Source organism: Barbus barbus (genome assembly GCF_936440315.1).
Source record: "Barbus barbus genome assembly, chromosome: 12".
NCBI classification, from domain to species: domain Eukaryota; kingdom Metazoa; phylum Chordata; class Actinopteri; order Cypriniformes; family Cyprinidae; genus Barbus; species Barbus barbus.
Genome location: NC_136740.1, coordinates 16,447,845 through 16,462,646, shown reverse-complemented (window position 1 = coordinate 16,462,646; position 14,802 = coordinate 16,447,845). Strand labels below are relative to the sequence as shown.

Here is a 14,802-nt window from a genome sequence, read left to right as displayed (position 1 = left end):
AAAGTTCAAACTCAGTTACCCCGGCAACTTATGTTGGCAAACTAACCTGGTCCGGAGCAGGCTAACTGTCAGGCTAAGCTGAGCTCCTCTATCACTGACCAATAGGAACGCATCCATATTACCACTGACTCTCTCACATACAGTCAGTTTAATTTATTATCGGTCCAAAAATAAAAGTATACAGAAAATACACCTTAAATAATCAAATAAATAAAAAATAGGCTACAACCAACTGTATTTAATGTATTATGCCCAAAATGTAGGCGAATGACATTTTAACATTGTAGCTACTTGTGCATGCAGTTGATCAGAAGTTTCTAGCCATGCAGCCTTTCTCTCTGAATTTATGACAGCTGTACCTTTTATGGTTATTAGAACATTAAAACATTACAATCTAAAATGGCTCTTTAAAGCATTAAAGCATAAAAACACAATCAAAAGTTAAAATCACTGAATTAAAAATGTAAATTTATAATAGAAATCAGAGTACATTTTAACTGATAAGAGGAACACACATTTAACTCATTTGAGCTAGTGATTAACAGTTGCTGCTATCATACAAATACACTTATGTGTAGGAAAATTCTATGTGTCACATTTAATGTCCAACAACAAATATTTTAGCAGAATGTATATTTTATTCAGAATTCTTGCGCTAGTATTCTATTCTGCTCTGTCTGTGTAGCGCGCATGCGCGCCGCAGCGCTCGTTCTCTCGCATAAGCCTCGCCCACTCCTGACAGCTAAATGGATATATTTGCATGGCTTTCTGACATTTACAGATGTAAAAAAATATACCTGTAACGTATCAGTTATGCACGGAGGAAAACACAATGTTTCAAATGCGTTAAACAGCACAAATATTCGCTGTTTGCTATGGTGGATCGATTTGATCCATGATCGACATTGAGGGCTGTTTCAGAATAAGCGTGTACGTCACATTATCCTGACTCACTGAACCTGGATAGCATTAGTCAGATTGCGTGAACTTGAATTGTCGTTTATGGAACCGCTTTAGTCCCGATTGATTTGTTAGGTTATTTCAAGTCAGGTTTTGGACTTTAATCCCCGCTTTTCTTGGCGTCTTTTATGGAACAGCCCCCTGGTTAAGGCTAGAAGCAGAGCCGGTGTTATGGATCAACTGGGGATCGTGTTAACTGGGGACGTGCGCGTGCACGCTAAGAGTTTTACCTGAGTTTCCAGCAGATGTTGGACCTCCACAGATCCGTCACAGGGAATTTTCAACGGAGCAGATTTCAAAGCTTTTCACATTATTTGTGAATGTTTTGTATTATTATTGGACTCTGTTATTCCCCTGTCGATGTTCAAATGTATCTGACGCGGTTTAAGGGAAGTCTTAATGCGTTTTCAAGTCTCGTCTCAGACCACGCCCAGATTAATTTGTTTAGGCTAACTTAAACTCGTTTCAATAATTATTATTTTTTCTAATGACAATTGTAAATGCATTAAATAAGGTGTTACTTTGTTTCTTTGCAACGCGTGTGTAGGCAGTTGTTCAAAAATATTACTTAATTTGTGTAAATGAATTCGAGCATCAATATTGTTGTGGTCAAAGGAATGTCAAGCATTTAATTTTCTTTCTTTTTATATTGCTAAAGAATGAGTGATAAGCTATAGTTTTGCATTATGCATATAATTTCGAATTGGTGACAGAGAAGTGAATTATTCTGAATAGGGAATGTTCAACAAACGTATATACATAGGTGTTGAAGCAAAAACACACACACAAACACTTTTAATAACACATAGGTTCAAAGCAGCTTTACATAAAATGCTTTTTCTTTTTTTACTATGAAGAGAAATCTGCTATGTCAGAAATTACTGTCGATGTAATGTCCATATTGCAGAAATGTAGTTTTATAATAGAGGTCTGTCAAGTCAAGTGAGGTCACCTTTATTTATACAGCACTTTATACAATACAGATCATGTCAAAGGAGCTTAACAGTGTTAAGTACTGAAATAGTGTGTCAATGCAAAGAAAGTTCAATTCAGCTGTAAAGCAGCTCTAATATGAGGACAATAGTAAACAGTCAGTTTCTCAGTTAAAGTCAGTTCATCGTTGATTCAGTGCTCAGTTTAGTTGTGCTAATGACTGTCGAGGTGAAGAGGTCTTCACAGGGGATCTGTCTGTAGGGCACGTCTAGTTGTCCTGGTCTCCACAGACATTCAGAGATGTTGTGGTCTTCTAGGAGCTGATCCACCATCTGGACTGGAAACTGGCTGGATCTGGGTAGTGAACATCATTCAGTTAAGCACAAACATGTTTAGGCAATGATTGTGATCATAATGATTACAATATAAGGGTAATTTTGCAGTTTTGTATGTTGATTCAGAGTTGGGATCATAAGTTTTTTGCAGGGGTTATCTCTTCACAGGTGTTAGGGTCATCTAAAATCTTCAGAAAGGCTGAATCCAAATGTTAGTGAGGTTGTTAGCACTGAAATGAAGATAACTGGCATAATTCAAAGTTATATATAAAGAGCCCCACACTCATTATTTATGAAACTGACAGACTTCTGTGTCATGTTTTTAGTTCAAGAAGTCTGCAATAAATTAAATATTGGTATTCCTGTTCTAATTAATTTGGGAGAGAGGTATCATATTTGTGTAAGATGCCAACTGATTATGAAGTTAGTGATGTATAGCTACTGTCTTTTGCAATATTAGCGATATATGTAATTATTCATCATCACAGTATCATTTTCATCAGTCATGAAAAAGTGGCTGTTGAGTGATTGTCACAGGACTTTCATAAAAATGACAGTATGGAAACTAGAAAAAGCTGTGAGGCAGTAAGAAAGATCCTACAGCATGGTTCACTTTTATTAGACGCCTGTCAATCACTTTGTCACCTTAAAAATGTAAGCATGCCTGTGACATAAGTTGCTCATATAAATTGTGGAAACATGCCTTCCTGTGTTAATCACACATACAGTATTAAAGAGTTTGGCTTGAATCCTGCTTTGCTCATAACATGTTTTCTACGGTCGGAAACACAAGTATAGTCTGGCAAGAGACCAGTAGGCCTATATGTAAAATGAAAAGCAGGAGTCATGAACTTAGAATTAACTTTAGACAAAGTGTTCTCTACATGTTCAATGAAACAGATTCACAACATTTATATTCAAGCACCTAACTGAGCATAATATACAGACAAGCGTATATAAAATTAAGTTAATTCAGTTGAATATATGATTATAAGAAACTGAATACAGAATTGTTCTGAACAGAGTTCTAAGCCAATGCAAAATGTTGATTTCAGATCAGTCATAAATCCATGATGAGGACAGAGAGACACCAGAGCTGACTGTACAAGCTAGAGATCTCAGATAATAAAATCAGCAGAGCAAAATCACACAAACTCAAGCCAAAGTAGCTCATCTCTGTTTTTTTTTTTTTGTTCATCACCCCTCCCCTCTCCTCCCCCCTCTCTATATAATCACTCAGAAGATAAATAATTTGATTAAGAACAATCGTAAACTCAATGAACAGGCTTGTCAATAAAAAATTAATTGACTTTGCAATTCATGTTTGTTTTAGGTAGGCTACTGCTAATTTTAACTTAATCTAGGCCCATATCTGTTCATTATAACACATGACAGCACACTACAGACACAATGTGATCCAGTAATATTGAAAAGAAAATACTGACATTTGTCCTTCAGTTCGTTGTAGAGTTTGGTCATCCATTGAAACGAATGTCCATGTTAAAGTGGGCGTGGTTGTGAGCGTGAATTGGAGCATGGTAAACTTCCCTAAAACCGCGGGACATACACAGGTACGGACACCGCGGAATGAAAACGCTTTATTATGCTTGATGCCAATGTATACAAATGGTGAAAAACGTTTTTTAGTCTATGGCCCGTGGAATATCTCAGTGACTCGTGGAATATCTCAAATCTGTCGCCGTCTAACATCTACTGGAAATCCAGGTAAACATAGCGTGCACGCGCACACCCCCAGTTAACACGATCCCCAGTTGATCCATAACACCAGCGCCAGCCTAGCGCTGAAGAGGGGGCGTCTGAAATACCGAGAGGGGGCGATCACATGAATGCATATAATACTCCCAGCTAGAAAATACATATATCTTCTGGTATGCCTGATGAGGTTAGAGAACACCTGACAAGAGATCAGAGACCATTCCTTCATCCAGAACCACTCCAGACCCTTTAGATTCTCAGCTCCATGTTGGTGCTTCTTCTCTTCAGTTCACCCACTCATTTTCTACAGGGTTCAGGTCAGAGGACTGGAATGGCCAGAGCAGAAGCTTGGTTTTGTGCTCAGGGACCCATTTTTGTGTTGTTTTTGAGGTTTGTGTTTGGATTATTGTACGGTTGGAAGATCCAAACACGGCCCATTGTAAGATTTCTAACAGAGTCAGTCACTTATTAATCTTTTATCTGTTGGTATTTGATAGAATCCATGATGCCATGTGTCTAAAAAAGGTTTCCGGGACCTCCAGCAGAAATATAGGCCCACAACATCCAAAATACAGCAGTATATTTCATTGGACACATTGGGGTACTTTTTATCCCTGTGTTCACCAAACCCAAACCCATCTTGAGTGTTTGCTGCTAAAAAGCAATTTTTTTTAGTTTCATCTGACCATAGAAGCCAGTCCCATTTGAAGTTCCAGTCGTGTCTGATAACTGAATATGCTGGAGTTTGTTTTTGGATGAGCTAGGAGATTTTTTTCTTGAAACCCTCCCAAACAACATGTGGCGATGTAGGTGCTGTTTGACAAAATTCTTTTAAGGTTATCTGACCCCGAGACTCAACTATTTTCTACAATTCTCCAGCTGTGGTCCTTGGAGAGTCTTTAGCCACTCAAATTCTCCTTCTCATCGTGCATTAGGATGATATCGACTGTCTTCCAGGCAGTTTCGTAACATTTTCTGTTGATTGGAAATTCTTAATTATTACCCTGATGCTGGAAATGGGAATTTTCACTGCTCTAGCTCTTTTCTTAAAGCCACTTCACTAATTTGTGAAGCTCAATTATCTTTTGTTGCACATCAGAAATATATTCTTTGTTTTTTCTCATTGTGATGGATGATTAAGGGAATTTGGGCATTGTTTTCCCTCCTATTTATATTTCTGTGAAACAGGAAGCCATGGCTGGATAATTCCATGTTCATAATCACCCTGGAGTGCTCAAAATTTTGAATATGAATGGGAATATGCTTCAGAGATATTTTACTCATAAGAATTTCTAGGGCTGCCAATAATTGTGTCCAACGTGTATTTGAGAAAAAACATTTATTTCATAATGATATTTCCCCCATTTCAAATTTTTATTATTCAATGAAAGGTTAGATTTTTGTGAATATTTAAAATAAAAGATAAAAAGGATTAACGATGCAGATTAATTTTCACAGCCTTATTTGATCATATTTACCAAGGGTGCCGATATTTGATGTATATGTTTGTATGTATATATATCTATATATATCTATATAAATATAGATATATACATATATATATCTATATATCTCTCTCGACTATTTGAAAATCTGGAATCTCAGGGTACAAAAAAAATCGAAATATTGAGAAAATCACCTTTAAAGTTGTCCAAATTAATTTCTTAGCAATGCATATTACTAATCAAAAATTAAGTTTTGATATATTTACTGTAGGAAATTTACAAAATATATTCATGGAACATGATCTTTACTTAATGTCCTAATGATTTTTGGCATAAAAGAAAAATAAATAATTTTGACCCATACAATGTATTTTTGTCTATTGCTACAAATATACCCTAGCGACTTAAGACACACACACACATAAACACACACACACACACATATATATATATATATATATATATATTGTATATACGAAATTTAAGACAGTATAAGACAGTAATTTGCAGTCTATTTGACAGTTGAAACAGAGGCACCTATTGAAAGACAGATGAGGGGAAAGGATGGAGAAGGCAGAGAGGGATCTGTTTGGATGGGTGATGGGTGGAGAAGAATGAGGTAGTGAGAGAAAGAAAACAAGAGAGATAAATGACAGTGAAGGAAAGACAGATGGTGGAGTGAGTCCAGTTTTGGTAGAAGTATTAATGGACACAGCTGTCACTTCTATATGTGTGTGTGTGTGTGTGTGTGTGTGTGTGCGCGTTTGTGCGTTTGTAAGAAGGATGTGCCTGAATACTAGCATAAGATGAAAATTTGAAACAATTGACTTCCATTCTCTTACTCTCTCCGTATCAGTTGCACATTGTTGTGGTGCCATCAGCATTGCTGTGACTTCATAGTAATTAGTCACATGAATTTACTGCTTAGGTGATTACCTTAAACACCTGAATGTGGAACTGAATGCCCATCACATGACAGATTTCAAATCAAATACTACGGTGGTCCTGCGCCAGCTGATCAATTAACATGAATTACAATACTAACAAACACAGACCAGTGGTTTTCATCTGGTGCTCTCAGCACTATCCAAGGAGACCTTTAGATGACTAAAAATGATTTAAAATAAAACAAAATTAGTACTACCAGGATAATCCACCGATTCCACCCAAAAAAAGGAAATTTCTGTCATGATTTATTCACTCTCATGTTGTTCCAAAACTGTATGTATTTCTTTCATCTGTGGAACACAAGAATATATATTTTTTTATAGAATGTTTGTAACAGTTTTGGTTCCCATTGATTTCCATTGTAAAATACAATTTTGTATTTTTACAATGGAAATTGTACAATTTACAAAATATTTTGAAATATATATCTTAATTTGTGTTCAGCTGAGGAAATTACAAAATGTGATCTAGACTTGGAAAAGTTGTGTAAATTAATATAATGAATAAATATAACTTTTTATTGTTATGCCAAGCTAAATCTAATTTTTTTTTACCTGGTATAAATTGTGAAATATAAAAAAAAAAACGCCACATGTTAAAATAATAATATGCATACGCTGCCATCTAGTGCTGATAAAGAACACAGCAAAGATTTGTTAAAACGTGCTTAGGTCATGTATTCAATACTGGCCAAAATTTTTTGTGATCTTATTAAAACCCAAGATTAATGCAGTTAAAATCATCAAGACCAGAGAAACAGCTGCGTGTGTGTCTCTGTGCGTGTGTGTTCTCATGTACGTGTATGTGCCTCATGCAGCATTAATGGCTTTTATCAAAGTGAATTAGGCATGAAGGATAGAAAAGCTGAGGTATCCCAGTGGACTGTGCATCAATGGAAAAACAGAGAAATGTAAAACACTCGCTCAACACCTGAGAGCAGAAAAATAGCCTGGAGACACTCCTCCAGATAAAGAACCCATTAAAGAAAGGATACATTAGCATAAATGTTCTGGTTATTATTTACATATTTTTCAGGTGTGAAGAGAACGTTTTTATTTATAAGATTACATAGAACTGCAGTTCAGTCTCAGAGAAAGAGCAAGATCGAAGACCGAGAGAAGGGGGAAAGAGGTGTGTAAGAAAAGATCTGTGAGATTCTCACAAGGCAACATCCATCTGAAGTGTTAGACTTTATTTCTGTTAGCCAAGCAAAGTATATTCCATAACATGATACTGTATATTGTCAACACATGCACTCACATGTCTACAGTGGCCACAAGAAGTATTTAGATGCTTAAGCGACACTTAATATTGTATGAATGTTATTGCATTAAATATAAAATGTCAACACAATCACATTTATTTTAAAGGAATATAGTGCAAACACTCCTTGAAGAAAAACACGTTTCTGTTTTGTCTGTATCTGTCACACTGTTCTACTGTTCGTTTGACAATTAAGAGTGAATAGTTGGACATTCTGTGGTTGTCAAACATTAGACTGTGTTTTATTGTGCTAGGGCACCTGTTTGAACCCTGGGGAGTTCATAATCCACTGCTATGGCAGTCATCGCCTGCTGTGTGTTGTCCTCTGTGCTCAAGCCAGTCTTCCGTAGATGCATCACTGTGACCTGAGCTCTGGAATCAGACACAGAGCAGCCATTAAAGAGTTTTAACCATCTGGACAGAATGTGAGGTTAAGTGAGTAATAAATGTTACATGGACTGTTTTTAAATTTCAAGTGTGTTTGCCTACTTAATATTTTAGAGACAAAGTTGTACCCAGAATTTTTAGCTAAATCAGAAAACCTCCTTTTAGGAATGTCCTCATTTGTGAAAATGGTATAAAAATGAAGCAAGTAAAGTTTAATAAGAACCCACGGTGACACGGGTTTCACAAACACTTGTGATTATCTGGAAAGGTCTTTTTAAAGCATTATCCCTCACTTTCAACTCAGGAAGTCCCTATGTGACATATAATGAACACCCAGGTTCAGTCATGTGACAATGTGTGCATTTTTGTTGCCATGGCAACATTTCCAAAATGGCATCATGTCTGGTTAGCACATGTTGCAGTGTCAGTAATTTTTAAAACGCTAGTTTTTGTTACTAAAGTTATGTTTCAACCCATACAACAATTCGAATGGTTTAATAACATATCCTAGATTACTCTTAACCTGATTTTAATACATTTCTTGAACAAATTTATATAAAACAAGTTGTGGTTATTGTGGTGACATATATCTTACATCGTGCTATTAACTGTATAAAAGTAGGTGGAATTTTGATGTAACATTTGTCACATTAAGAAAAATGGTAATGAGCTGCTCATTTAATTTAGCTGATTCAATTGTTTTAGTGTTAAATGTTTTTTGCTTCTCATTTCAAAGCATATTTTAACAAATCTACGTGCATGTTTAACATGTTGACCTCCAGTGTGAGGTAGTTATTTATTTTTTATTCAGTTGACACATTTTCAAGCTGTGAAAAAAAAAAAAAAAAAAAAATAACTTCTGATTAAACCATAAACCTGAAAAGGTAGAATTTTGATATGTTACAAAAGAGTTGTTGTAAAATTTAATGGTCACAGTTATGTGGTTTTGAAATATGTTGTGGCAAAGTAAATAAAATGCAAAAACTGTATTACTTCTGAAAAAGGTTTTTGTTTTATCTTCCTAGAAAAGTAATCATTATTTAGCAATCTGTTATTTAGCAAAAAAATGTATAAAATATATATTTTTTTAAATTTAGAGATAAACGGCAAATGTAACATTTTATCATAAACGCCCAATGTGTCATATATGTAACAATACAGATATTTCACAAGGAGGGGTTGTATTTCAAAAACAACTGCAGAAACATGTTATAAGTGGTCCATTTGGTCTGTTTTATATGCCCCATAATTTTCCTATAAGGAGAAATTGGTCCGGGTTCTTATAGGTTAATAAAAATGCAGAAAGTTTTCAGGTAGGGTTTGGGAAAGGGTAAGGACTAGATTATAGTATTTATTGCTAGCTGTATATAAAAATAGTGTGTGTGTTTTGGAGATGTCCTAATTTTTAATAACTATACAATTATTTTTAATGTGAAAATGCAGAAAGTTTTCTGATTAGGGTTTAAGCTTAGGCTAATTGCACTCAAAAAAATATTTTAAAGGTGACATTGTGAATGTTGCGAAACAAAAGTCTGTTTTAAAATTAAATGTGCATATGATTTTTTAAACATTTATGTAAAAAATTTTTTTATATATTTGTATATTTATTATCTTTACCAGCAGTTTGTATACTGACGAAAAAAATAGGCATCATTGGTATTTTTTCTGCCTTTTTATTCTATATGAAAGGCAGGCGGTATTTTGCTAACAAGATGGTCAGCAACATTAGTTAATAATTATAAGTCACAGTTTCACAATTTTGCAAGAGTATACATTCATGTTTGTTTTTCTTATCAGGTTTAATCAATGTGTTTAAAACTCACTTGTGTCCAAACACTCTTTGGAATCTAAACACATTTATGATTTTTATAGAACTCTTTAAATGTGCTTGTGATGTTGCTAATATGGGTAAAAGAAATGGTTTTAAATATAATTTTAATCATGAATATAATTAAAATAATTGGATTAATAACAGAGTTGTGTTTTAATATCATAATCGTGATAATGGCACTGACAGGAGGTCTGAAATCAATCAAATCTTAGTAGGCATGATAGTTTATTGTGATTTTGAAGTGGCAGGTGGCTGATCAGGAAGGTTGTTGGTTTGAATCCCTGTCAAAACTCTTTTCTTCTGAATTCAGCTGTCGCCCTGGAGCAAAGTACACTGCCTGCTGTGTGCCAAAGCCGACCTCATTCTCTCTGTTTGAGCAAACCTGATGATTATAAATATTTAAACCTAAAAAAAATCAGAGTATGGAGAGCGTGACTATACAAGGTTCCAGTGCTTCATATGGGGAGAAGCAAGTAAATAATAATGACATAATTTATTCACCCTCATGTTGTTCCAAACTGTTGTTTTTCTGTTCTGGAACCTGCATAGGTTTATGTCCAAGTTTTTACTGTAGTATTGTGTAGGCTTTACGTCTTCAAAACAGGAAATTCGAAACTATTGTATGCTGATAATTCTTCACAACAATATTAAGCAGCACAACTTTAATTTATTGATAATAAGAAATAAAGCAACCATCCAACATATTAGGAAGATATGTGAAGGATCACGTGACATTGAAATGAGTCTTCAGAAATCTCAGAAGTCGCTAAAATCTTTTGGGGAAGTCGTGGCCTAATGGTTAGAGAGTCGGACTCGTAATCCAAAGGTTGTGGGTTTGAGTCTCGGGCAGGCAGGGATTGTAGGTGGGGGGAGTGAATGTCCAGCGCTCTCTCCACCCTCAATACCACGACTGAGGTGCCCTTGAGCAAGGTACCGAACCCCCAACTGCTCCCCGGGCGCCGCAGCATAAATGGCTGCCCACTGCTCCGGGTGTGTGTTCACGGTGTGTGTGTGTTCACTGCTGTGTGTGTGTTCACTGCTGTGTGTGTGTTCAGTGCTGTGTGTGTGCACGTTGGATGGGTTAAATGCAGAGCACGAATTCCGAGTATGGGTCACCATACTTGGCAGTATGTCACTTCACTTCACTTAAAACTTTAAAACAATTCTTATTTTGAAACTTTTGAACGATACTATATATACACAGAATATTTTATATAAAATGTCACATAATGTTCTGTAATGTAACCATAAATATATAAATAAAGATTATTCTCAGCCTTGAATACCCTTTTTTGTTCACAGATGTGGATGATTACACAAGTTTCATTTCCAGGGTAATTAATGGTTGAAAAAGCTAATCTAATGTTGAAATAATTATTTGTTATAGTGTATCAGTTTCAACAACGGCTAATGCCAGATGACTGATGTGTAGATTTATTTTGTGTGATTTTTACATCTACCATTTATTAAACCAAGAACATCAGCTCATGATACTAAAAGGTCATTTCATTCAAAAAGCTCATTAAACTGAAATTCCTTAATTATAGTCAGTCATGACAAATTGTACGTATTAACTGATTAACCAGCCTCCTCCTCAGAGAGAGAGAGATTGTTTGTATTCAGTCAAAAGACCTAGAGTAAACAGTTGCTAATAACCGTTTTGATCCCGCTAAAAAGGCATATGTTTGCAGATACCATGTAAATGAATCCAGTTACAAGTAATTCTTCATGGAAGTGTTAAAACTTGCATATTTTGTAGCATTTAAGATTCTAGATTATTGGTACTTGAGTTTCCATATTTTAGATCTGTTTGGTATCGCTTCTTTAATGGCTCAAAAACAACTTAATTTTCTACAAATGTGGAGCTTTATTGCAATTTGCAAATGCTCATGGATGTAGAACCTCTAAAAGTTGATATAATACAAAGATTTCTTTAATCTATACAGATTAACTACAATGAAACAGTTGATGATTCTGTTTCACATATTGTGGTTGAGCATTATACCTGATTTTACCCCGGAACTTCACATCATATTTATCCCCTGATGTGTGTCAGGGTGCTATGTGCTTGTGCAGTATTTTTGACAAGGCAAAGGTAACAGGCCATTGGGAGACAAGAGTTCAACAGTTTTGAGTTCATATGATTGTAGTTCTAGGGTGGTGATAGACTCGAGACCAGAAAGAGATGGAGTTCTGTTGAGGTGTGGTACTACGTGATTTAAGAGCTTTCTTGAGGGTACAAAATGTGGTATAGCTGGTCGTTGAAGACGCCCGCGTAGGTGCTGATAGCACGAAATGTGTCTTCATACAGGTTCCTTGATGAAGGAGGAAAAACAAATTGTCAAAACAAAATGGATTGTGAGTTGTCATTTTCAGGGTGTCATGAACTTAATAGGAATAGTTGACAATTTGCTGAAAATATACTCACCCTCGGGCCATCAAAGATGTAGATGAGTTTGTTTTTTCATTGGAACAGGTGTGGAGAAATTTAGCATACATCACTTGCTCACCAATTGATGCTCTGCAGTGAATGGGTGCCGTCAGAATGAGAGTCCAAACAGTTGATAAAAACATCACAACAATCCACAAATAATCAAAACTACTCCATTCCATCAATAACATCTTGTTTGGTGAAAAGCTGAAAAACAACAACAAAAGTCCATAATCCATAGTAATGCTTCTTCCAGTGAAAAAGTCCATCACCTGTTGTCCTTTCACTTTAAAATTCACCAACATACTTGTTTAGAACTGTTTTTGCTCATAAACAGTGCTTAATCTGTCAATATTTCTCTTCTGATTCAGATTAAATGACTTTTTCACTGAAGAAAGCAATATTATGGATGGTTGATTCATATTTTAACCAGTAGCAATGGGTTGAAATTAAAAATGCCTTGATGTTTACTTCTTACAAACACATAGCTTTTCACTTCAAAAGACGTTAATTGGTGGGCTGGTGACATGACAATTACTTGTGGATTATTGTGATGTTTTCATCAGCTGTTTGGACTCTGACGGCACCCATTCACTGCCTGATGATCCATTGGTGAGCAAGTGATATTATGCTAAATTTCTCCTAATTTCTTCTGATTAATAAATAAACTCTACATCTATCTTGGATGGCCTGAGGGTGAGTACATTGTCAGCAAATTCTCCGTTAAATCTCATCATTCCACATGTATTGTAATGGAAAGCTGCACGTGTTCCTGTGTGTAAAAGCCCAGAAGGGAATTATTGTAAGCACGGAATAGGGTAACGTATAAAATTAGATTTACTTGGCTTTCTCGTTCAGCTTGTAGCCCTTGATGGTCTCAACATAACCGCTGGCAGTGTCAACACTCTGGTCGTAGTAGGACTTAAGTGTGTCCACCACAGTGGCAACGGTTCCTTTCTCCTCCTCAACTTGCCTGGGCCCACGGAAGCTCTCCGCTCCTGCAGGGGGCGAACCAAATTTTAAGGGAGTGAGATGAGTTTTAAGAAATCATTCTTTATTTTCATGTTGCATTTTAGGTTACTTCATTAGCAGCAAAGCAGATATAATAATAATCCAAATTGAGTATGTTTATGAATGTGTCTGTCTGTACGTACCCAGAGCAAGGAAAGCAATGACAGCTGTGATAACCAGTAGCTTGTTCATAATGGCAGGTATCTCTGAGGGATTTAGTAAAGCACTGGTCAGATGACAGCAGAACAAGTGTGAAAATATAAATGGGACTACTAGAGGGCTTTTTTTTTTTTTTTAGTGCATGCAGTCAGTTAGTAAGTCACTGATAGGCTATTAAAAGCATACTGTATATGCTGTTACACCAGGTTATTCTTTTACTGATGAAGCACTTTTAGTGGCATAAAAACCATTCATTTAATCGATTACTAGTTTTCTTTGTTTTAACCATTTGCTCATATAATAAAGGTAGTGAAAAAATCTAAATGTTTAAGAAATCTGCATGTATTTTATCTATTATATTTGCAATAGCATTGAAGCTTTTTACAAAACATATAAATACTGCAATATTATGTGTACAGTCATCTATAAAGACTTACGTCATGTGCATTTGAGGAATTAATCAGGTTTATGTAAAGGTGCTAAACAGTCAAGAATCATAGAATATCTCCTAATATCTGAACATTTTTATAATGTCTTTAATACAAGAGGGAAAATATGGTTGTACTCACAGTTTCTCCTTTGCGGAAAGTGTGTCAGACGGGTTAGCGGCAAAACCTTTTTGGCCTATCTTATATATGGGTAGATGTATTGACTTGATAACTCAAGTGCCAAAGTGCAACTGTCTCGGATAAATGTTATGTGAGTTTGTGTGTGTGTGTGTGTGTGTGTGTTGATGTGGGGCTATGCTTTTTGCTAGTGCTTGTTGTAAGATAAGGGACTAAAATGAGATTACCTGTTAAAAAGATATGGCTCTTCACATAAATAGATGATTGATCACATTAAACAAACTCACTGACTTTGATCAACAGTCTGACATTTAAGATGAAGTAAAACTCACATCTGAGCTCTTAATATGATAACACACTTGTTATAGCATCTTTTATATTCTGTTCTCCATCCACCAGCAGACAAATAAGGCTCTTGTCTTGCGTAACTGAACTTCAACAAATTTTCAAATAAAGTCCTAAGTCTGTTTCACCAAATACACGTCAGCCTGTTGAGGCTACTTAAAGCAACAGTATGAGTGTGTGTGTATCTAGATCTTTCTTTGTGTCTGTACAAGATAGGATATTTCTGAGTTTGTGAAATCAATTTCTTCACTAACATGAATACACTTTCTTTATAGGAACCTATGGTCCCATGACGAAGGGATAGTTCCTTAAAGCAAGGGATAGTTTAAAGGGATTCACCCCAAAATCTAAATTTTGTCATCATTTATTCGCCCTCATGTCTTTCCAAAACTGTATGAATTTCTTTCTTATGTTGAACATAAAAGTAGATATTTTGAAGAATGCTGGTAATCAAACAGTTGATGGTCCCCAT

At 35.6% G+C, this 14,802-nt stretch overlaps 1 protein-coding gene across 1 annotated transcript; it reads right to left on the bottom strand.

Moving 5' to 3' along the window:
• Positions 1 to 11,246: 11,246 nt before the first annotated feature.
• On the bottom strand, positions 11,247 to 14,081 carry LOC306877756 (apolipoprotein C-II-like). Its single transcript, XM_079429705.1, has 4 exons — positions 13,989 to 14,081; positions 13,404 to 13,466; positions 13,091 to 13,247; positions 11,247 to 12,133 (listed from the first exon to the last, which is right to left on the bottom strand). Exons 2-4 carry the CDS (start codon positions 13,450 to 13,452, stop codon positions 12,037 to 12,039), a joined length of 303 nt encoding a protein of 100 aa, XP_079285831.1. The 5' UTR covers positions 13,453 to 13,466; positions 13,989 to 14,081; the 3' UTR covers positions 11,247 to 12,036.
• Positions 14,082 to 14,802: the final 721 nt, after the last annotated feature.

Excerpts from the sequence above, each read along its gene's own strand:
- LOC306877756 (XM_079429705.1), bottom strand. The coding sequence starts at position 13,452 with ATGAACAAGCTACTGGTTATCACAGCTGTCATTGCTTTCCTTGCTCTG. Across the intron at positions 13,248-13,403 it reads CATTGCTTTCCTTGCTCTGG|GAGCGGAGAGCTTCCGTGGG; the intron begins GTACGTACAGAC and ends CGCCCCCTGCAG. Across the intron at positions 12,134-13,090 it reads AAGCTGAACGAGAAAGCCAA|GAACCTGTATGAAGACACAT; the intron begins GTAAATCTAATT and ends TCCTTCATCAAG.